This window comes from Moschus berezovskii, chromosome 5 (assembly GCF_049115385.1).
Source record: "Moschus berezovskii isolate FMDL1 chromosome 5, NW_MosBer_1.0, whole genome shotgun sequence".
Classification (NCBI taxonomy): domain Eukaryota; kingdom Metazoa; phylum Chordata; class Mammalia; order Artiodactyla; family Moschidae; genus Moschus; species Moschus berezovskii.
In genome coordinates, this window is record NC_142464.1 from 90800683 (window position 1) to 90825918 (window position 25236).

The window sequence follows — 25236 nt, forward strand, 5'->3', positions numbered from 1 at the left end:
GCTTTAGAAGTAAATACACAGGCTCTCTGTCTCAAAGAAATCAGAAAACAGAACAAAGAGACATTAAAACAAGAAAAGCCATAAACCTTGATTTTGAAGTAACTCTATGAAGGACTACTGCTTGTTCTTTCTGCCCTAGGCAGAGAGGATTACTCCATTTCAGTACAAATATGATTTAAGTCAATATTCTGAAATCTCACTCAAATGAATAAATTATTCTGAATGATCCTAATAACCCTTAAGATCAGCAGAAGAAAAGATTTCCAAAAGAATGTTTATCCTCTTTGAATGGAAGACAAGAGTAAATACAAAGGTGTAACTTGCAATAAGACTCAGAGGTGATACCCAGGAGAATGTGATGGCTTGCCCATTCTGTGTACAAGAAGTATAGAGAACTCAATGGGGAAAAGACTTTCCACCAAAGCAAGGAGGCAGGTGTACCCTGTGATCTACTGTAAAAACAACAGATGGAAAAAGAGCAACAGTGGAATTTCTGAGACATGAGAGCATAATCGTCTACAAACAAACACGATAACCATTCATTTTATTCTTGTAAAAATATGTTTTGGAAAGACTAAAATTTTCCAGGAAGCAATGCTATTTACACACATGCTTAGACTATATAGATTCAGTTCAGTTCAGTTCAGTCGCTCAGTCGTGTCCGACTCTTAGCGACCCCATGAATCACAGCACGCCAGGCCTCCCTATCCATCACCAACTCCCGGAGTTCACTCAAACTCATGTCCATCGAGTCGGTGATGCCATCCAGCCATCTCATTCTCCGTCGTCCCCTTCTCCTCCCGCCCCTAACCTTTCCCAGCATCAGAGTCTTTTCCAGTGAGTCAACTCGTCGCATGAGGTGGCCAAAGTATTGCAGTTTCAGCTTTAGCATCAGTCCTTCCAATGAACACCCAGGATTGATCTCCTCCAGAATGGACTGGTTGGATCTCCTTGCAGTACAAGGGACTCTCAAGAGTCTTCTCCAGCACCACAGTTCAAAAGCATCAATTCTTCGGTGATCAGCTTTCTTCACAGTCCAACTCTAACATCCATACATAACCATGGGAAAAACCATAGCCTTGACTAGACGGACCTTGGTTGGCAAAGTAATGTCTCTGCTTTTTAATATGCTATCTAGGTTGGTCATAACTTTCCTTCCAAGGAGTAAGCGTCTTTTAATTTCATGGCTGCAATCAGCATCTGCAGTGATTTTGGAGCCCAAAAAAATAAAGTCTGACACTGTTTCCCCATCTATTTCCCATGAAGTGATGGGACCAGATGCCATGATCTTCGGTTTCTGAATGTTGAGCTTCAAGCCAAACTTTTCACTCTCCTCTTTCACTTTCATCAAGAGCCTTTTTATATAGATTAATCAATATTAAATGTTCCAGAAGGTGAACAGAATAATGCTAATGTAATTATAAGGAAGGTACATCTTCAGAGTGTGTACAGAGAGAACAGTGAATGTTCTGTATGATGCTGCAATGGTAAACTCATGTTGTAATATATTTGTTAAAACCCACAGAATTTGTAGTCCGTGATATCACAAAGAGTTGGACATGACTGAGCCCCTGAACAATAACAGAATGTAAAACAGAGTGAACTTTAATATAAACCATAAACCATTGCCTTTAGCTAATAATAACATATCAACATTTCGCTGGTCAATTGTAACAAACATACATAATGCAACATGCTAATAATAGTAGGGAAAGGGTGAGGGGAATATTGAGGCTGTGTATAGAAATTCTCTATACATTCTGCTAATTTTTATGCAAACCTAAAACTAAGTATACAAAATTTTTAAATAAGGCAAATGGTTTAAAAACTAACAAGTATTTAAGACAAGATCTTACTAAAAACACTAAAAAAATAGAGGGATGACAATAGAGTCGATCATAATATCAATTAATTCTCAACACTTCATTATTATTCCTTAGTCCTGATCTTAATATTAGTATTCCTTTTAGAATTATGTTCTAATGGGTTGAGACTGAAAAAGTTTGAGAACCTCAATATAAAATGCTAACAAAAGGTGCTATGTAGGAAAAAATATGTACTCAAATAAGCAGCGAGATGGCTGGATGGCATCACCGACTCGATGGACATGTGTTTGAGTGAGCTCCAGGAGTTGGTGATGGACAGGGAAGCCTGGCGTGCTGTGATTCATGGGGTCGCAAAGAGTCGGACACGACTGAGAGACTGAACTGAACTGAACTGAATGCATATTCTGGGGCTTCCATGGTGGTTCAGCAGTAAAGAATCCACCTGCCAATGCAGGAGACACAGGTTCGAACCCTGAGTTGGGAAGATACCCTGGAGTAGGAAATGGCAACCCACTCTGGGATTCTTGTCTGGAAAATCCCATGGATGGAGGAGCCTGGTAGGCTACAGTCCATTGGTTCACAAATAGTCAGACATGGCATACCAACTAAACAACAGCAGCAACAAATGCAAACAAATTCATTGATATTTTACATCAGTTAAGCCAGAAGTCAGCCAATGTTTTGCTTGTTTCTTTTTGTTTCTGTCTACAATTAAAGACCAGTTCCGGGGTGGGGGCGGAGGGAAAGTTTACAAATCCTCTGCTTATTTTATTCAAAGTGATATGAAGTACTGAGTCCTACATTTGGGAGCTAAGATATAAAAACTCTGAAGAGTTACTTATTTCATTGAACTGTCAAATGCCAAAGAGAGAGCTGAGTGGCTGTTCCTTTTAACTACCAAAATGCTGCTTTCTGGTTCTGTCTTGAAAACAGGAACACAGAAGTAGCTTTTTAATCAACCATTATCTTTTCTATTTCTTTGGTGGCTGAGGGATGACATGGTCCATTTGAGTACATTATCCTATCTTATCCTACAACAACACTGCAAGATAGATGACATAATAGCCACTCATCCCTGCTTAACATACAGGAAAGCTGAGATTCCACAAGGCCCCCAAAAATCAGAGGGAATTACAGATATAGCTGGGATGTGGAAGACCCAGGTTTGATCCCTGGGTTAGGAGGATCCCCTGGAGAAGGGAATGGCAACCCAATCCAGTATTCCTGCCTGGGAAATTCCATGGACAGAGCAGCCTATTGGGCTACAGTCCACGTGGTCGCAATGACTTAGCATGCACACATGTGTTATACATTTCTTCAAATGCATTATGATATATTAATACCAATTACTAATGATAGACTTTATTTTGGGGGGCTACCAAATCACTGCAGATGGTGACTGCAGCCTTGAAATTAAAAGACGCTTGCTCCTTGGAAGAAAAGCTATGACCAAACTAGACAGCATATTACTTTGCCAACAGGTGTCCATCTAGTCAAAGCTATGGTTTTTCCTGTAGTCATGTATCGGTGTGGGAGTTGAACTATAAAGAAAGCTGAGTGCCAAAGAATTGGTGCTTTGAACTGTGGTGTGGAGAAGACTCTTGAGAGTCCCTTGCACTGCAAGGAGATCCAACCAGTCCATCCTAAAGGAAATCAGTCCTGAATATTCATTGGAAGGACTGATGCTGAAGCTGAAACTCCAACACTTTGGCCACCTGATTTGAACAACTGACTCATTGGAAAAGACCCTGATGCTGGGAAAGATTGAATGTGGGAAGAGAAGGGGATGACAGAGGATGAGATGGTTGGATGGCATCACAACTCAATGGGCATGAGTTTGAGTGAACTCTGGAAGTTGATGGACAGGGAAGCCTGGCGTACTGCCGTCCGTGGGGTCGCAAAGAGTCAGACATGCCTGAGCGACAACTGAACTGAATAGCATGTGACCCACTCTAGCTCATTGAAAACTTTCTTTGAGGTGAATTTTCTCTTCAGCACCAGCTCTTCTTTTATATAAACTAGAAGTCTAAGAACTATCCAGAACCTACTTATGTCTCTGGAAACCTAATTGTTTGGAGGAGTTCACCTCCTGGTAGGAGTATGAGTATCCTGGAAGACCTGGGTTTAAAATGGCCTCAGTCTCTTTTCAACTGGATACCCTTGGACAAATCACTGACAATCCACCTCATATTTTCCATCTGCAAAAAAATACTAAATATCTCTTTTTACATTGTCATTGTTAGTATCAAATAAATTTATGTACTAAATTAAAGTATTTTTTTATGGCAAGACAACGAGAAAGAATGACATGTTATCACATGTGTCAAACACATACATATTCCTCCCAGCTGTGTCACAAACTACTTGAATGACCTTGAGCAAAAACTGTAACCTTTCTGCCACTTCTGTACAAGTATAGAGAGAAAAGAACAGAAAACATTTCACTTATCACATTGCTCTAACACTCTGATAACTCATTCTCAAAGTAATAATGACACACCGAGCTCCAGGGTGTCAGGGACTTTTGCTTGTGTTTTTTTTTTTTTTTTCCCACTACTATCTTCACTACCATAACCCTGGTTATAGTAGAGAAGAAAAGTTAGGCTCTGACTCATTTTCACTACTATAACTATTAATAACTCTAGTATGTATACATATATAACCTACTAACCAAACTAAACTACTATAACTAACTAACCAAACCAGGCACTAACTAAGTAAGGCACACACAGTTTGATAGCTTGTTCCTAGAAGAGTTCTAGTCACAAGGTAAGGGCCTAATATATATCTGCTGAATGAACGAATGCAGTGAATTTGCATGAAAGTTAACTTTTCCATAACAAATTACTCCTGGACATGTACAGAAAAAAAAGAAAAGAAAAGGGAAAAGAGACACCAAATTACTACTGTAAGTCAGAAGACACACACACACAAAGTCTATCTCATACACTGTGGTTACAAAGTACAAGCTGAAGCCAAAATTCAAAGGATGTGCCCTAAGGTGAAGTACTCAAACAAAACTAGGAAGAAACTCTCTCAGCATGTAACAATGAGAAAAATTTAAAAATAAAGTCCCTCCTGAAACAAAATAAAATCTCAATGTTTGTGCAATATTGAAAAATGACTCCATGATAATGTCAATATTGCAGACTATCCGCTTAAACAATTGAAGAGAAGCAGGTGGAAACTGAGTCAAACAGAAGAATTTGCTTAGTCTTCCAACAGCAGCATTTGCTCAACTTTGGGCTGAAGAGGTCATGGAAATCTGCCAGTCCTGGCTTTCTGAAGCTTTCAACAAACAGAAAAGTTGGAAATTCAGATTTTACATGAAATCTCCCAATCTTTAAGTGCTGACAATGAATTCATACAGATAGAGTAAAAAACAAAGAAACATAAAAACCTGATGGACTGGTGGATCTCAGTATGAGAACAGAAATGCAACAGAAGGTCAAACAAAGGATGTGTATGGGGTGCCAACACTGCCCAGTTCTACTTTCTGTCACACTTATTTTTTCTACATGTAGAACTACTTATCAGTAATGTATGACCCATCTCATAAATTAAAAAAACATTATCCTTCTAACAAATATTTATTGAAGTTCTATGATATGCCAGGAACTGAGCCAAGGTTTAGAAACACTGTACAATGGTAAATATTAGCTTGTCATAAGAAAACTAAAAGCTTAAAAGCCAAAAATTAAGAGTACAACAGGTGCACTGATGGTTTCTAAGAAGTGTATGGAATGTGCACATGACTACAGGGATGAATAAGTCTTTATTCTATGTTACTTGTCCAATTCTCAGGCCTACATTTAAGGTACTATTTTGATTAGTCTAAAAATAAAAGAATAAAATATTCTTTCCTAAGGTCTGAAGTTCAGGAAAATGTTCTGGAAAAAAAATCCAGAATATTTTTCTTTACTTAGTAAAGTAAAGGCTTTGAGACTGGAGGAACTATAGTCAAGACAGTCTAGGAGTGTATTCTTTTAGGGTGTTATATATAATGACAATTCTCTGGGATCAAGTGTTTGAAGAGTATCCTGCCTGACTCACCCCACTCTAGTACCTGCCAGACTACCATTTTCACCCTGATGGCAGAGTGTTGCTTTGTTGTTGTTGTTGTTTTTTCCAAGGCTATTTTAAAGAGTTGAAGAGGCAGGAAAGAGCACAGGGTACCTTAAAATGCCACAAACTTGTGGTTCTACCAAGATTTAGTCCTTCTCTTGACTGTTCCCAGAACTACTCCAAAAGTTTGGTAAATTTCCAGAGTCCTGAAAAATTGATTCTTATAATACTTTTCAGTTTTTCTCATGGCTTTTATGGAAGAGAAAATTTTCAGATATCTTTACTAAAGAATTTTTGCTAACATTATGTCAATGATCTATATTTCAGTTAGAATTAGATTATCTATTCATAAATGACTCAACCTAATAACAACATATAAAAAATACATGCAAATTTTATTGGAATTGCTTGCATTTTTATGCTTATTTTCTTTAAAATATAATTTTAAAAGTTTCTTCAATTTGCATTTGGGTGAGTTTAACACAAAATGTAACACCTGGGTTCGACACACATTCCTCATACTTGGATAAGTGCACATTTCACTAAGTTTTTCTAATTTAATTTCTTTTTCTTCAATATAAACACCAGGCATTAGCAGTATGGTTATATTAGCTAGTGGTTTCAAAAGAAACCACTCAAAAAATTACAAGCGTTTTGAAAAAAATACTCTTCAGAAAACTCTGAACAAAATTAACAATATACTAACAAGGGCCACCTCATGCGATGAGTTGACTCACTGGAAAAGACCCTGATGCTGAGAGGGATTGGGGGCAAGAGGAGAAGGGGACGACAGAGAATGAGATGGCTGGATGGCATCACCGATTCAATGGACATGAGTTTGAGTGAAGTCCGGGAGTTGGCGATGGACAGGGAGGCCTGGCGTGCTGTGATTCATGGGGTCGCAGAGTTGGACACGACTGAGCAACTGAACTGAACTGACTGAACTGAACAATTATAATAGAAACAAAAAGTAAGGATGAGGTTTTTAGAATGCCTGGAAATAGCTCATTCCTGGTACGAAAGATAATGTTTTTATAAAGAAGTCAATTGTGCTTTATACAGAAATCACTTTTAAAACTGAGTCATTTCCATAAAACTATCTAGCTACAATAACAACTACATCAGATTTACCCTCACAGTTACACTCTGTCCAAACTTTGCTGAATAACTACTGAATGGACATATGAGAAATACAAAACTAAATTCAAAGAGAATATGACTTTTCTGAGGCTTTAAAAAAATTAAAATCATCCCAATATGTCAGCCTCTTCTCAGAAAGGGCAATTCAAAATATTTATGCAATAAGTCATCTTTGATATGTGAAAAAATACAGAAACAAAATATATGTACAGGTTCTCATAGATGGATGTTAGCTAGACATCTTCCTGTATCGGAGGTGTACTTAAAGATGAAAGAAAGAAAATAACTCAGAGGTGGCCAGTGAGGGGAAGAAGAAGAAAAAAATGGAGAAAGGAAGAACATAAGAGAGATAAAAGACAGATTAAGTGAATATATACCTTTATGTTGGCACTGGCTACACTGAATGCAAAACAGTGTTTATATGTTCAATTACAAATTGAATAAGAATTTTTTTCACATGGTTTACCTTCATGTTTTAATACCATAACAATCTCTTTGTATTACTTTATTTATATTATACCTCTAAATGTAACTATATTATTTAACAACCAAAAAGAAATACTAACTTAATGAAAAAAGAGAAAGCACACAAAGATGAGGATGCTAACATATGTATTATTAGGCACTAGAACAATTAGTACTACTTGTCCTATTTCCAGGGCTTTCCCAGTGGCTTCGTTGTAAAGAATCTACCTGCAATGCAGGAGCCTCAGGAGATTCAGGTTCAATCCCTGGGTCAGGAAGATCCCCTGGAGGAGGGCATGGCAACCCATTCCAGTATTCTTGCCTGGAGAATCCCATGGACAGAGGAACCTAGCGGCTGTCATCCATAGAGTCAAAAAGAGTCGGGCATGACTGAAGTGACTTAGCACACACATCCTATTTCCACAGAAATAATGTTCTAATGTGCTGCAGTCCATGAGGTCTCAAAGAGTCGTACATGACTGAATTGAACTGAATTGTCTAAATAAAGGACAAATACACATATCTGGTATATTCATTAAGTGCAAAAAGATTTTAAGTTTTGGTTATTTTGGTTGTTACAACCAGATCTGGTTATGATATTTTATTCCTTAATTGAAATTAACCGTCAAGGTCATATAAAATATTATTAGTATGTATAATTTTAAAAATATATTTATGTATATACCATATAATTAAGTTTTAAGTATCAAATTGTTTAAATAATAAAGGCATTAAGTAATAAAAATATTCCATCAAAGTCTAGATTGTTTTCAATATAACAGTCACACAATACAGTTAATGCTTTCTGTGTAATACAATGATTTTATGTCACAATATTTTACTTATGTTTTCATTCTCCACCGTATAATATGAATGTGTTTTTCATTAAGCAGAAGACAAGGAATACTTTGATATATATTTTAAGATGGTTAGCATTATAAATATTATCAATATGTTTATATTTTAAAATGCCTTACCTAATTTTCACCCCCAAAGACTTAATTTTAATATACACCATACAATAATTTACTAATTAAAACAATGGTGGATTATAAATATCTTCCAATGAGCATGTTTTCTGAAAGTTCTCAATAGAGAAAGATTCAAGAATTAAAAGAACAATATACCATGTTCTCTATTGAGAACTTTCAGAAAACATGCTCATTGGAAGATATTTATAATCCACCATTGTTTTAATTAGTAAATTATTGTATGGTGTATATTAAAATTAAGTCTTTGGGGGTGACAATTAGGTAAGGCATTTTAAAATATAAACATATTGATAATATTTATAATGCTAACCATCTTAAAATAAACCTTTGAATGAAGACTGATGATATTCTGAGTAATTTTTTAATCACAATGAAATTTAAAGGAATTTCTTATAATATTTTAATTACCTAATGTAGTGAATGAATCATAATAAACTGTTCCCAGTGTTTGATTCAACACTGGTCATTGACACATTAACTTTTACTTCCTAGTCAATACAAACAAGCTAAGGGCATAATGCAGCAAAACTCTTATTTATTTTTTCTCATTTTCAATATATCAATTCTAAAAATGTGTTGGTTCCTTCAAACTAAAACTCTCCTGAATGCTGAAAACCTTCACATTTTTTTTATGGAGAAATATTCAGAAAGGAAAATAATACATTTGTTTTTCATTCATTAAAATCTCTTCCCAATTTCCCTGCTTTCCCCAATCAGACCTAATTTGAAGTCTCCTCCTTCTTCTTCACATATACATTCCTCTTTTCTTAATGACAAGAATGCCCAGAGAATACAACTATACAATATTTAAGATGATGTCTATTCAGCAGTTTAAGCTGTAGGGAAAATTTCAGAAAGACTTACCCCATTTTTTGGAAATGCAATCCATCCCAAGTCCCCCATGACAGTCCGTGAATCCAACAAATTAACTAAAAGAGAAAGAACACAAACCTGTGTGAATTATACAAAAATACATCACTATTTTCATAAAGTTATTAAAAGCACATGTTGTTTCCATAACTGAAAGTAGATTAAGTATTCATTATGATGAATACAAGAGTGACAATTTAAAGAAAGCATTATTAGGATGCAAGAGAACAAGCGATTTTGAATAACTATTTGGAGAACAATTACAGCAAAAAGTATATAAGCAAGTCATTACCCTAAATGTTTTTTTTTTTTTTTTGGTCAAACAAGAATAAAGGAAAAGAGTTAATTAAAAAAAAGAATAAAATGAAAGGTCTATAGGAAACCCAAAAGGACTATGTCCCTTTTTTAAAAGACTGTAGGTCTTGGGATTAAGCTGCAGCCATAAAATTGCAGCTAAGTATACTCTCTTTTCTTCTGGAAAGCTGTTATGAAGCAATTAACAAATAATTTACATTAAACAGCAATAAACTATTCCCAAGCTTGTAACATTTTTGTGATATTAACCAAAATCTGTAATCCAAATTGCAAATTTAATTAAGAAATAAATCTACAGACACTTTACCAAGCTTAGAAAATTGTAGCAGTTCTCAAGGTTGTTGCTATAGTTAAGTGCCTGTTGCATTCCCAAAGATACTTTCTACTTATATACAACCATAATCCAAAGTGTGTTTCTTACAGAACTGTTAGCTACATTTTTGAAAGGCATATCTCAATTATGGCTGAGTGCCTTAAAATATTTGTGACTCCCAAGAGAGAAGTCATCAATGCAAAAGGAAGGAATGTAAGAGTATGTACACGCACATGCACCCACACTCACACTCACATCCATACAAAGATACTCAAGGAGTTTATATTTTAACAGGTTCATCACCATCCCTATGAAAGTAAAGTAATTTTTATTTTTCCAGTAGCCATGGATAGATTGGACATATGGACGAGAATTGGACCATAAAGAAGGCTTTTGAACTGTGGTGTTGGGGAAGACTCTTGAGAATCCCTTGGACAGCAAGGAGATCAAATCAGTCAATCCTGAAGGAAATCAATCCTGAAAATTCATTGGGAGAACTGATGCTGAAGCTCCAATACTTTGGCCACCTGATGCAAAGAGCCGATTCACTGGAAAAGACACTGATGCTGGGAAAGACTGAGGGCAGGAAGATAAGGATACAACAGAGGATGAGATGGTTGGATGGCATCATCGACTCAATGGACATGAGTTTGAGCAAACTCCAGGTGATAGGGAAAGACAGGAAAGCCTAGCGCACTGCAGTACATAAAGTCGCAGAGTCAGATTGAACAACAACAAATGGTGTTAATGTGGTCAAATGTTTTAGACCTAGATGATAGAACATTATCTTTCAAATATTTTATACCTAAACTAAAAGGATCTACCTGGCATGCTTTGCAGCTGAACCACTTTGAATGAGGATGGTAGTTGCACCAAAAAAAAACCAACTAGGTTAACCCTGGTCAGAGCTACTGAAGCTTCCTCACACTGTATTCAAGAGTCAGTATCTTATAATGCCTGCAATTCCAAAAAAAAAAAAATGATTCGTGGTGGGAGTGGGAGGGAGTCTCAAGAGGGAGGGGATATATGTATACTTGTGGCTGATTCATACTGTTGTAAAACAGAAATCAACACAATATTATAAAACAATTAACTACTAATTAAAATTGAAAAAATACTCAGAAAAGAAATAAATAAAAAGACAATTTTATCTGCAAGGGTAAGCCTAGGGTACTAAGGATTTAACAACTGATGGACGGAGAAATGCGTTATAAAATTGTACAAGAGACCTTAAGATAAAATTATTATGACCAAGGAAATCTGGATCATAACAGAAATGGAAAGTTCTGATATCTTATAGAAATTACGTGCATCTAGCCCTTATTATGAGAAGGAAAATGGCAACCCATTCCAGTATTCTTGCCTAGAAAATCCTATGAACAGAAGGGCTACAGTCTGTGGGTCATAAAAGAATTGGACATGACTTAACAACAAAACAACAACAACCCTTATTATCCACTGCTTTATTTCATATTACATATGCAGGCATATATATGTTACACCAAAGGTAATCGTCTATATTAAATTATTAATGCAAAATAAGAAAAAAACTTAAAAACCTTAAAAAACACAGATATATACTCAATACTGTAACATACAACTGTCTATTATCATTAAGTTCTGAGCTCTTTAACAATAAAAATGCATGTCTACAGAATGTTTGTATTAACTTGAACCTACATACAATAAGGTTTTTTATCCCTAAATTAATTATATAATTTGCAGAATAATTATTGCTTAGAGGAAATTGACCCAACTGAAAAAACAGTTTTTTTAAAACAACATAAACCAAAACCAAACAAACCCAAAATATACCACCACCCTCTAACCTTGCAAACCTTCCAGTTGCCCCACTAAATCTAATTTTTCAGGTAGATTTGATTTTTTTTTTTCTTTTAACTCTACTGTTGGCTCTTCTGGTTTCTATGGGAATTAGGCTACATTAAACTTAAATGTCCTTGTCCTCATTTTAGTTTTTTCTGGGTCACTAGGGCTGTGTCTAGACATGACTAAATATCAGGGGAGTGTAGAACCTAACTCGTTCTGTTTATTCATCTTTATGAGTCATTTTATTCACCTTTGATACTGAGCAGTAGCGTATCTGTTTGGACTAAATTAGAGCAAATGAGCAAACTAAAGTTGTTCTACTGTGATGGCAGCTAAACTGAACTTAATTCTGTGATGACAAAGGAATGTGCATAGGAATTCTAGGATTCCTAAGGAGCCTGCCATGAGAAACACAGCACTCTTTGTAAACTTCTTAATATGTGCATCTTGAAATATTCATTATTATCAACACAATTCCAGATGTCTAAAATTTAGTTACTATCATTTGAATTACCCTTAATCAAAATGACTATTTTTACTCTTTGTGGTTTAGAAAATATACATACATGAAAATAAATGCATGACCTCAAAACAATAGCTCTGCTGCTAATATCATTTATTGGGAGTTTTCAATATTGGAATGTGTTACTGAATACATGAAAATAACTACAATAGGAATGTATATTGCCTTTCTTTTGTTGGTCTTGTCAAAAGATTTTCTTCAAATAAATAGATTAGGAGGTTTATGGGAAATACATACATGTCACTTTCAGCGCTGCCTAAAATTGCTTTCCTCCTAGAAACAGATGATTTCATAAAATTCATAATGCAAAGCACACATATACATATACCATTTTTACTGAGCTGGAAATTGAGGGAAAAAAAAGAAAAATTAGGTGTTTTAGGTAATTACCTGCAGACTACTATATTATAATTTTGTTCATATAATGCAGAGTAAATTGCGATTTGATGCCTCAAGGAAAATAACTATCTACAATTAGATCTACATACAATTAGATAGAAAGATACAGATAGAGAGCATGAGAGTTTTCGCATACCTCCAAGTTTTGCACATGCTGCTTTAGCTCTCTCAAATACCCTTCTCCCTTTGTGAACTGCTAACTCTTCATTTGTACTTCAAAACATATTTTAGAAACTGCCATCCCAGGAAACCATCTCTGATTCTACTTTTCCTAAATGTGGGTGAGGTAATATTATTTCATTAATACCCAATTCCGGAGAATGCAATGGCAAGCCACTCCAGTACTCTTGCCTAGAAAATCCCATGGATGGAGGAGCCTGGTGGGCTTCAGTCCATGGGGTTGCTAGGAGTCGGACAAGACTGAGCGACTTCACTTTCGCTTTTCACTTTCACACATTGGAGAAGGAAATGGCAACCCACTGCAGTGTTCTTGCCTGGAGAATCCCAGGGACGGGGGAGCCTGGTGGGCTTCCGCGTATGGGGTCATACAGAGTCGGACACGACTGAAGTGACTTAGCAGCAGCAACACCCAATTCTAATCTCCAAATCATGGAATATACAAAACTGTTTTGTTCCCTTAAAAAAACACCATGTTTTTACTCATGCCTATGAAAATATCCTGTACTCAGAATGTATGTATAGTTGTTTGTTTTATGAATGGATCATTTGGTCAATGGGCAGATCAGGAGGGTGTGGCTGAATCAACACACACCAGTGCTTCTCAACACAGGTATCTAATAATGCCTAGAGATATTTTTGATTGTCAAAACTGGAAAGTAGGGGAGTATTTGCTACTGGCGTCTCATGGTTCTGAAGAAGCCAGGCATGCAATTGACTAAGTATCCTTCAATGCATAGCAAAATTCTCCCACCCTCCAGGAAAGATTTATCTGGCTCAAATTTCACCAATACCAAAGCTGAGAGACCCTAATATACACCTACGGTGCTACTATAAAATGTCCACTTCCACAATTCCTTGCACAATACATCAGTGGCATGACCTTCATTAACAGAAGCTAACATATTTGCAAGAACTCCTTATGAATCAAAACACTACTCCTATCTAGGGAAATGAAAGCAATAAAAATTATAGCCTTATTTAGGGAAAAAAAGAGCATTATGAACACCCAATACTTCTAAATCATTTTAGTAACCAATGTAACAATTACAAGTATAATTATGTACATTCTAATAATTTCTGAACGTTCATTATGGTATGCATGAAAAACTTTTATGCCACTAATATTATCAATGCTTCTATATCCTCCATTACTTAAGCTACTAACATAACACCAGTTTAGACATAGGATATATATAAATATGAACTTTCAGAATTTCCTGTTCCAATTTCATTACTGAATTTATTCAAAAAGGTTTTGGCAGTAATGGAGCACAGTCACTAAGCATCTTCTGTACTACAATTACAGTAATTAAATTGCTCTGAACAGTATATATGCTTGTTGTAAATTGCAATGAATACACAATGAGTATTGATCTTCATTGTACAACTTAATTAAGACTTGTCCAGGAGAAACCACTAATGAATATAATTAGAGGAAATGTTTGATACCACATTTACTCTGAAGGACATTAATTAGATATCAGAAATTTTATGGAAAATGTTTTTATTCTATTATTTAGATTTTATAATAAAGCCACACTATCAAACTTAGCTAATCTTTAAAGTCATCTTCCCTCAGTCACTGTACATTTAAAATGAAGATGGGCATATTGGTTGGTACTCTAATCAGTAACTAAGAAGATTGATTCTCCAAGAGAAATAACTCTACAGAGGTTAGTAAGTATTCAGTCTACTGCAAATACCTAAAGTTATCACAGGAAAAACAAAGACTCACAAATATAGGAACTTTTTAGTAATAAAAATCAGTTAACTGCCTCACTAAATAACAGATTATAATAGAAACTAATTCAAACTAATATTAGGTATGTTTTAATTTTATTACTACACACTAATGATTTTAATGCTTTCCTGAATAAAGAAAAGCTCTTAAAGAACTGACATTCAGAAAAGCCATAGACTTGCTGCTGCTGCTGCTGCTGCTAAGTCACTTCAGTCGTATCCGACTCTGTGTGACCCCATATACGGAAGCCCACCAGGCTCCCCTGTCCCTGGGATTCTCCAGGCAAGAACACTGGAGTGGGTTGCCATTTCCTTTTCCAATGTGTGAAAGTGAAAGTGAAGTCGCTCAGTCGTGTCCAACCCTTAGCGACCCCACAGACTGCAGCCTACTAGGCTCCTCCATCCATGGGATTTTCTAGGCAAGAGTACTGGAGTGGCTTGCCATTGCCTTCTCCGGAGAGACTTACTAGTCCATTCTATCTGTTAGGATTCAAGAAAGACAAGGGAAGGCAGAAGATGTAAAATGGAATATGAGCAAAAAGAATCCTAAGGCTTCAACTTCACACACTCTAAAAATTAAAGAGTAATTGGAATTAATTATTCAAATATGCTCTTCAATGATTTTAAGTTTCAAATATTTATAACTTGCTGTGTATCACTGACTCCATTGCTTCCTCTTAATATCTTTCTAATATTAGTCACAAAAAGAAAAAAATATATATATTGGATTTTCCAGGAAAATGTTACCTTGAGCAGAATGTGTTTTAGGACTTTGAAGAGTCAAAAGACAGCTCAAGGACACTTGGTCCCATCACCACCCATGGGTAATACTTTGAAGGAATGTGTGATTCCCTGATGACAAGAAGGTAAAGGAGAGCCAAAAGGCATATTCTTAATCTTACATTGTTTCTGTTTTTCCTGTGATCTTCACATTAACAAGGAAACACAATTACAATGGTAGTTAGACTTCCACCACAGTGTGAAGAAAATATTCTGAATTAGTAGTAGGAGAAGGCAATGGCAAGCCACTCCAGTACTCTTGCCTAGAAAATCCCATGGATGGAGGAGCCTGGTAGGCTGCAGTCCCTGGGGTTGCTAAGAGTCAGACACAACTGAGCGACTTCACTTTCACTTTTCACTTTCACACACTGGAGAAGGAAATGGCAACCCACTCCAGTGTTCTTGCCTGGAGAATCCCAGGGACGGGGGAGCCTGGTAGGCTTCCGTCTATGGGGTCACACAGAGTCGGACACGACTCAAGCGACTTAGCAGCAGAGGCAGCATGACATTCTCTTTCTCTAAAGGCATTGAATCAAAGTCCCATTGAACACAGTAGAGTTCTGATGGATACCTGCTTATTGATTTTCATTTAACAATATCAGAAAAGCTACTGAATTCAATTACAGCACACACTTAACAAATTTAATAAACCCCAGATATACAGCTGTCCAGTCTCTCTCCAAGGTCCCATTCAGCACAGATGTGATTTCTTGCTTCTGGGTTAAATTTTATAATTTTCCAACTGCTGCAGGGAACAAAGAACAGTTGGCAAAAGGAGTGGAGAGAAAGAGGACATGTGTTTCCCATTAGAAAACAAATTTGTAAATTTGGTAAGAATTATTTCTTAGGTTTAGGGTTGTTACACAGTTTCTGTCATCTTTGCTTGAAAGTAAGACTCTATAACTGTATTTCTACAATGAATGGGAGAGTATTCATTTCTTTTACAACTCTGAGCAATGTAATTATGTAATCCTTTTTATGAAAAAAAGGAAGGAAGAATATGAGAAAAGGAACTTATTCAGTGTTTACTATGAATCAGGTTTGACTGTGTGGATCGCAACAAACTGTGGAAAATTCTTAAAGAGATGGAAATACCAGAACACCTGACCTGCCTCCTGAGATATCTGTATGCAGGTCAAGAATCAACAGTTAGAACTGGACATGGAACAACAGACTGGTTCCAAATAGGAAAAGGAGTACGTCAAGGCTATATACTGTCATCCTGCTTATTTAACTTACCTGCAGAGCACATCATGCGAAATGCCAGGCTGGATGAAGCACAAGCTGGAATCAAGATAGCCACGAGAAATATCAATAACCTCAGATATGCAGAGGACAACACACTTATGGCAGAAAGTGAAGAAGAACTAAAGAACCTCTTGATGAAAGTGAAAGAGGAGAGTGAAAAAGTTGACTTAAAACTCAACATTTTGAAAACTCAGATCACGGCATCTGGTCCCATCACTTCATGGCAAATACATGGGAAAACAGTGGGAAAAGTGACAGACTTTATTTGGGGGGGGGGCTCCAAAATGAATGCCGACAGTGACTGCAGCCATGAAATTAAAAGATGCTTGCTCCTTGGAAGAAAAATTATGACCAAACTAGACAGCATATTAAAAAGCAGAGACATTACTTTGCCAACAAAGGTCCATCTAGTCAAAGCTATGGTTTTTCCAGAAGTCATGCATGGATGTGAGAGTTGGACTATAAAGAAAGCTGAGTGCCAAAGAATTGATGGTTTCGAACTGTGGTGTTGGAGAAGATTTTTGAGAGTCCCTTGGACTGCAAGGAGATCCAACCAGTCAATCCTAAAGGAAATCAGTCCTGAATATTCATTGAAATGACACTGAAACTCCAATACTTTGGCCACCTGATGTGAAGAACTGACTCATTTGAAAAGTCCCTGATGCTGGGAAAGGTTGAAGGCAGGAGGAGAAGGGGGCTGACAGAGGATGAGATGGTTGAATGGCATCACCAACACAATGGACATGAGTTTGAGTAAGCTCTTACAATCTAGAAGATTGGTTTTGAAGATTGTGATAACCATGTAGCTCTGAGTTACTAATATTCCTTATGTTTTGGTAGGATATAGTCATGACTCCCCATGGATACTCTCTCACCTTTCATCTTCAGTGACAATGTATTTCTTTGGTTTTGTTTTACTTCTCTGTCTATGTGTTTCCATGATAAGCGACTCTTCCTCTATCAATCCTTCAAACCTTGGCTTTGATCAATACTCTATTTTTGTAGACTGTCTTATCACTCTACATCAATGATACATGCTGCCACTGTTTAGTTGCTCAGCCGTGTCCGACTTTTTGTGACCCAATGGACTGTAGCCTCCCAGGCTCCTCTGTCCACAGGATTCTCCAGGCAAGAATACCAGAGTGGGTTGCCATTTCCTTCTCCAAATTTTAAGTCTCAGTCAATGATTCTTGACTAGGACTTAAAATGAGAATAAAAAAAGAACCTTTTGTAAAGAACAAATGTCTTGGCACCAGTCCATACATGCTGAATCAGACTATTCAGGATGGAGAATGGCTAGGATATTTCATCTTTGTTGGTTGGTTTTAGAGGTGATATTAGCACGCATCCCTATGTAAGCATCCCTATAGAGGAGGGAGGGACTTCCATGTCTTCAGTTGTAATAACCGTATATTTTTTCGTCTCTTTCTCTCCTGAAAGTCCAATCAACTTGTAAAACTATCCATTGGTTATTAACACATTCATGACTTGCGGTCATTCCAAATTCAACCTGTCCCCAAATGAACAAAGTATCTTCCCTGCACACACAATAAAAGGTCCTCCTCCAATAGTCTCTATTTCAGGGAATGCAATGGCATAGAATCAGCTCTTCCATCCAGAAATCTGTGAGTCACCTTTGCCTTCCTTCACTTATAGCCCCCATATTTAATCAGTAACCAAACCCTACCAATGCTAACTCTATCCTGCATATAACTCTCTGAACTGCCTGCCCAATTCATTCCACAGCAGAACCAGGAGAGTCAAATCCTTGCCATAATTTTAACTTGAGAAACCTCCTAACTAATTTCTCAGCAGAGAGGCACAGCCCTTGAAAATGTCTACAAAACACTGCATCCAGAAAGACTTTCTAAGACACCAATGTGGTCATTCCACTCTCCTACTTCAAACCTTGTAGTCGTGTCATTGTTTTTAATCTAAGTTCTTCCAGAATAATTGGTCTCTATTTTCTTCTCCAGTTTCAATCAGCCTTTTCCCTTTTTATCTTTCCACAATTTAGCAATGCTGCACTTATTTCAGTCCCAATTATGTGGGCTTACTATTGATTCAGTTCTGTCCAATGAGCTGTGAAGGTGATCTGCAAGTGAAAGGAGTTTTTACGAAGAAAACATAAGAAAGGGACACTCCAGGCTGCCTTAAAAGTGGCTGGATATGGGTATATTTCCTGGAACTGATGCAGCCATCTAAAGGCAGCAAGAGAGCAAAGCCTACAGATTAGGGTTGGAAGAGCAAAGGGATGAGAAGTATCTGGTCCAGATTATATTCAGAGTTGCTAATCCACCTAAATTTGAAGCCTGCCTCTTAAAAAGCCTCTTGATGAAAGTGAAAGAGGAGAGTGAAAAAGTTGGCTTAAAGCTCAACATTCAGAAAACAAAGATCATGGCATCTGGTCCCATCACTTCATAGATGGACAAACAGTGGAAACAGTGTCAGACTTTATTTTGGGGGGCTATAAAATCACTGTGGATGCTGATTGCAGCCATGAAGTTAAAAGATGCTTACTCCTTGGAAGGAAAGTTATGACCAAACTAGACAGCATATTAAAAAGCAGAGACATTACTTTGCCAACAAAGGTCCGTCTGGTCAAGGCTATGGTTTTTCCCGTGGTCATGTATGGATGTGAGAGTTGGACTGTGAAGAAAGCTGGTTGCTGAAGAATTGATGCTTTTGAACTGTGGTGCTGGAGAAGACTCTTGAGAGTCCCTTGGACTGCAAGGAGATCCAACCAGTCCATTCTAAAGGAGATCAGTCCTGGGTGTTCATTGGAAGGACTGATGCTAAAGCTGAAACTCCAATACTTTGGCCACCTCATGCAACGAGTTGACTCACTGGAAATACTCTGATGCTGGGAGGTTGGGGGCAGGAGAAGGGGACGACGGAGAATGAGATGGCTGGAAGACATCACTGACTCGATGGACGTGAGTTTCAGTGAACTCTGGGAGTTGGTGATGGACAGGGAGGCCTGGTGTGCTGTGATTCATGGGGTCGCAAAGAGTCAGACACAACTGAGCAACTGAACTGAACTGAACTGAACTCTCTTAGGACTTTCTGTTATATGGGAAATAATCAGATTTGCTGTTTAATCCAGTGGGAAGTGATTTGCTGTAATTTGCAGAGGAAGACATCCTCACACACAACTGCTAAGTAGCAGAAACTGGAGGCAAACTTTAGTCTCTCTTATTCCAGAAGTCTGTTCTTCTTCTGCCATGTCTCAATACTTCCGACTTAAAGATATTTGACTTAAAGAATTCCAGTGATATTTTAAACCATCAGATTATCTTTGAATTGATATCAAAGATGATATTTTGTCTTTCTAAATCTTATTAACTCATTGTTGACTATGAGAAATACTCATTGCCTTTGTTTCTTAAAATAGATTCACCTCTTTTCGTTTTGTTCTTTTTGCCTCTTTTGTTCATTTAGTTTCTTTATTTTTATTAATTTTTATTTTTATTGGAGGCTAATTATTTTACAATATTACATTGGTTGGTTTTGTCATACATTGACATGAATCCGCCCCGGGTGTACATGAGTTCCCCCTCCGGAACCCCTCCTCCCACCTCCCTCCTCCTCTCATCCTCCCTCTGGGTTTCAAAATGTTTTCCATCATCATAAACAAAGAAGTTTTAGTCACTGCTCTTTGAAAACTAAGCAGTAGCACAGTCATTATAAAAAGTATGCAACCCTGAAGGAAGCAGAAATCAATCAGAAACACATGCTAAAGGTTTTGAATTGTTAATATACTCTAAAATTTAAACTCAGGGAGATGGCAAACAGGGATTGAAAATTCATATCCACAAGTTAGTCCATACAGAGTGTTTAGGCAAAGGTAACTCTAAAATCCACTGACTGCAAAATTATGACTAATGAGCAGTCTGCTCCCTTCACAGGACACACAGTGTGAAAAGAGCAAAACCATATGGTTTTCAGCAGCTACCTTGTCAGGTGCAGTAACCAAACGTGTCTAATTTTACATATTGTTTTTATTCTAAAAATTAAAGTCAAACTAGATGACATAACAGGCTTGGAATCCATCATAATACAGAATACACTCACTTAATTCCACTCTACAATGTATGTAAATAATATATGAAGCTCTTTCTTAGAAAATGGAATCCTCAAATCCTCAACATTTGAAATAAATGCACACATTCAAATTCACTTTGAGAATGGTTCACTGCACAGAGAATACTCATCTGTCCTATGGTTTTGGCTTGTAACTCTGTGAGCTTGTAGAAGTGATTTTACTTTCAGGGTTTCAACTCACATATTTGTAGTATCAGTGACTAATAATAATAAAACTATATGTTTCTATAATTAATAATCATTATATTACATGATCCTTTGGTATGCTATTTTCCCCACTTTACAAATAAGGAAACTGAAGTTGAGGAAAGCTAAACAGAGCAGGGATCTAAGGTCACTGGAGTGGTTGCCATTTCCTCCTCCAGAGGATCTTCCTGACACAGGGATAGAAGCCACACCTCCTATGTCTCTGGTGTCTCCTGCACTGCAATCAGATGATTTATCTGCTGAGCCATTAGGAAATCCCCAACAAACACACAACCAGAATCTAAATCTGTCTAGGTCCAGACCTCTTTTTCTTACTTCTGATCACATCTGCTCCAATACCTGACTTGCTGCTGCTGCTAAGTCACTTCAGTCGTGTCCGACTCTGTGTGACCTCATAGACGGAAGCCCATCAGGCTCCCCCGTCCCTGGGATTCTCCAGGCAAGAACACCAGAGCGGGCTGCCATTTCCTTCTCCAATGTGTGAAAGTGAAAGTGAAGTCGCTCAGTTGTGTCTGACCCTTAGTGACCCCACGGACTGTAGCCTCCTCCATCCATGGGATTTTCTAGGCAAGAGTACTGGAGTGGCTTGCAATTGCCTTCTCCAAATATCTGACTTACTGAGTCCAAAAGTTCCCTCCTTTGAAATTCTTAATTTCTATATGTTCAATGACTTTTACTAAATCAATGAATTTTGAATAACATGTTACAGAAGCCAGCATCTCCCATAATGCTGTAGTGGCACTGTATATAAGATAGAAATCCTCAGATCTATTAGTATAAACAGCAGACATTAGTTTTTTCCTGGAAAAATTACAATTTAGTATCAAATTCCCACCAACAAGGTGTAAGATCTTGGAAAGCAAAAGCGTAAGATGAATCCTATCTTCCTAATTTTTATTTTATTATTCATTATGCTTTAATGAATGCTTTTGGGACAAAACAGGGTATTCAGTTCAGTTCAGTTCAGTCGCTCAGTAAGTTTGTCTAAATATACCTTATTCTTAAATATCAAATGAATACATAAAATGGAAAATGTATGCAAAGCTGACTCATTTGGAATGAATCCTTACCCCAGTCCCTAATTACTCCTAATGTTTGATTGAAGTATACCAAACTGCAAAACAATCTATATAATAATTAGCTTTCCAGCCTTCAGGGTAGGATAAGATGATTAGATGTGAACATGTCCTAAAACAGAGAGAAATCTGCACAAATTCAGTCTGAATTTTAAGGTGATGATGGCATTTCAAAAATTCACAAACAACTCTATGGCCCAGTAGTCTTATTGTGATATGAAAAGCTGCCCAAATTTTTGCTGGCAACTTGAGTCATTATCCCCATGTCAGTCCTGTGGCATAGTTAAAACTGAATTCTGATGTAAACCCTACAGAATAAAATTGTGTTATCTAAAATAGAAATATATATATATATATAAGTTACAATAAACCCTTGGATAACAATCTGTCCTCAAAAACAAATCAAAATATAAAGCAATACAGAAAGAAGTACAAGCAAATATTGTATCCAATAATTTTAGGTGGCTGAACATAAACATTTTAGTATTCAGCTTTAATTATCAATTTCAAAACAGCTAGCAAGATTTATTACAGCAGGAAAGTAATTTTAAATCATTTCTTAAAAATATAATAAATTATGTATCTTTACAAGTACTAAGACTGATGATCTAGTAGCAATAATTCTCGTCTAGTTAATCTGGTGCCTAAAATGTATTTTTGGTCAAAATATAACACTAGTAGTTGGCTACTTCTCCTTTTACAATGTGTATAGAGGAAAAGAAAAAGGCAACTAAATTAAAATAAGATAAAAGTATTTTCTCATTTCAGTAGTACTCTATCAGATGTTATTTTATGCCCATTAATTACTCACATCCTTTCTCCTTCCCTGGTATTAGAATCCCACTTGTGTTTGCAGTGGTAATGTTTCCACCAGAAAATGGATCATGACTGGCCTTAGCAAATAACAATCCTCATGTTTCTATAATCTTAGCCTCCACTGAACTGTGGGGCCTTGTTACATAGTTCTGAAATTTCCCTTGTCAGTTTCTGGAATAGTTTTGTTGTCTTAGCTGAAGGAACAGTGAAGCTGAGATGATTCTTGACTCTTCTCTTTCCCTTCCTCTTGTTCTGAACTGAATGTGATGCTTGGAGGTGCACCAGCCTTCTGTCAACCATGAGGCAAGAGGTTTGTGAGTAAAGTGAAAAAAGACATAATGATTCCTATCCTGATATCATTAAGCCACTGAACCCAAACACCTATATCTACCCTGAAACCTCTTCCTCAAACATTTTTTAACCCTCTAAATTTTAAGTCACTGTTGAAGAGATTTATTATTTTCAACCTAATTATATGCAATGCAAATAATATATAAATAGGAAGAAGTCTAGTTCACTGTTTTCTATTCAAGTTCTATGGACCTGCAATAAATGAGCATTCATTTGTTCACAAATATTATTAAGCATCTACTTAAGTACCAAGAAATGTTCTCATCCTTGGGGATATTTCCCTTGTGGGTCGGATGGTAAAGAATCTGCCTGCAATTCAAGAGACCCAGGTTTAATCCTTGGATTGAGAAGATCTTCCACAGAACCAAATGGCTACCCAATTTAGTATTCTTGCCTGGAGAATCCCATGGACAGAGGAGCCTGGCTGGCTACAGTCTATGGGGACGCAGAGTCAGGTATGACTAAGTAAAACTATCACTTCACTTTTTACTTGGGGTTACATCAGTGCATAAAACAGGAAGTATCTTGCTGATTATTCAACCTTCCAGTTGCTTAGCCCTGAGGATAGACACTAGCTTGAACTTATATTACCTGTGAAATAATCCTGCTGTATCCTGCGATTCAGACTCTCTTAGGGTTTAATTATCTGAATTAATATTTGGCATTCAGGGATTTATATGGACACATTCAAAAGGAAGGCAATATTATTTAGGAATGTAAAGGGGAAATATTAATCAAAGCATACAGTTTGGGGATCAGTTCAGATATCAATGGTTCTATCACTGACTTTGTGCCAAACCATAGTTAGAATAATCTTGAACTTCAATATTTATTTTTACAATTCTCTAACATTTCACATGTCCTTATTGTACATAGCGTTATCTGATAATAATATACGTGACCTTTAGTCTGAGCATATTTTCATATGCTCCTTTTAGAGATTAATAATAGAAACCAGTTATATAGCATTTTCTCAAGTATATATATACACATATTCTAAAAGCAGATTTCTATAGGACTTGCTTTAATGAAGTTTGATTCAGTGACCAAAGGAGGCTCCAGACATGACATATTTAACCATGTTTTGAGGTTGGCTCCAATGAGTGCCTCTGGGTTAGGAACCATTGGTTCAAAGCAAACTTTACCACACAATATAACTTATTTTTTTAGAAAGATTATTAGAAACCTGTAAGTCAGAATCACAGAACGCTGATCTTATATAAAACATTCTTTTTTTATTTTAACACAGTGGTTTTCACACTGAGCCCACAATGGCTCCTGTGCTTCTAAAGAGATGTCTCAGAGGCACAAGCAGATAAAGAGAGCAAAGAGCTAAAAACAGAGCCAGGAAACCCGACAACTCTGTTGTTATCTCCTTCATGTATTAGGCTTCCACAATTACTTCTTTTGAATGAGAAATTCTGCAGCTATTTAAAAAAAAAGAAATTTGAAAATAACTTTCAATATTTTGCCCTTGGGTTTCAACAATGACTTACATAAGAACCTATTAGATGAAAATCACTTCTGCATATTTTGAAAATTGTTAAGAATTATTGTTCATGGCATTGTTCAATACCCCAAACACAAATAACACTGTGCCCAGCTTCTCTCAAAATCCAGAGCCAGGAAAAAAAACTGCTTTTTCCTGATGAAATGATACATTTTCTGCCAGAAAATGAAACCTCCATTACTCAAAAATTATGCTGTTTTCTGTTCAATTGCTTTAGCATTGATGATAATGAGATTTTCTTGATGTAAGTTTTCCATGTCTCCATATACTTTGCTCATATTATTCTTACATTAATTGATTTTTTATAAAGCAGTTTTGTACTAAAATATGATCCCTTCCCTTCACTTTCATTTTTCACTTTCATGCATTGGAGAAGGAAGTGGCAACCCACTCCAGTGTTCTTGCCTGGAGAATCCCAGGGACAGAGGAGCCTGGTGGGCGGCTGCCTCTGGGGTCGCACAGAGTCGGAAGCAACTTAGCAGCAGCAGC

At 36.8% G+C, this 25236-nt stretch overlaps 1 protein-coding gene across 1 annotated transcript in view; it reads right to left on the reverse strand.

Annotated features, from left to right (window-relative positions):
• The window catches only part of LOC148777868 (ephrin type-A receptor 5), a 213978-nt gene that overhangs the window by 172477 nt on the left and 16265 nt on the right, over positions 1–25236 (reverse strand). The window contains exon 2 of the mRNA XM_088836125.1: positions 9353–9417. Coding sequence (XP_088692251.1) covers positions 9353–9417 — 65 coding nt within the window. The remainder of the gene's footprint in view (positions 1–9352; positions 9418–25236) is intronic.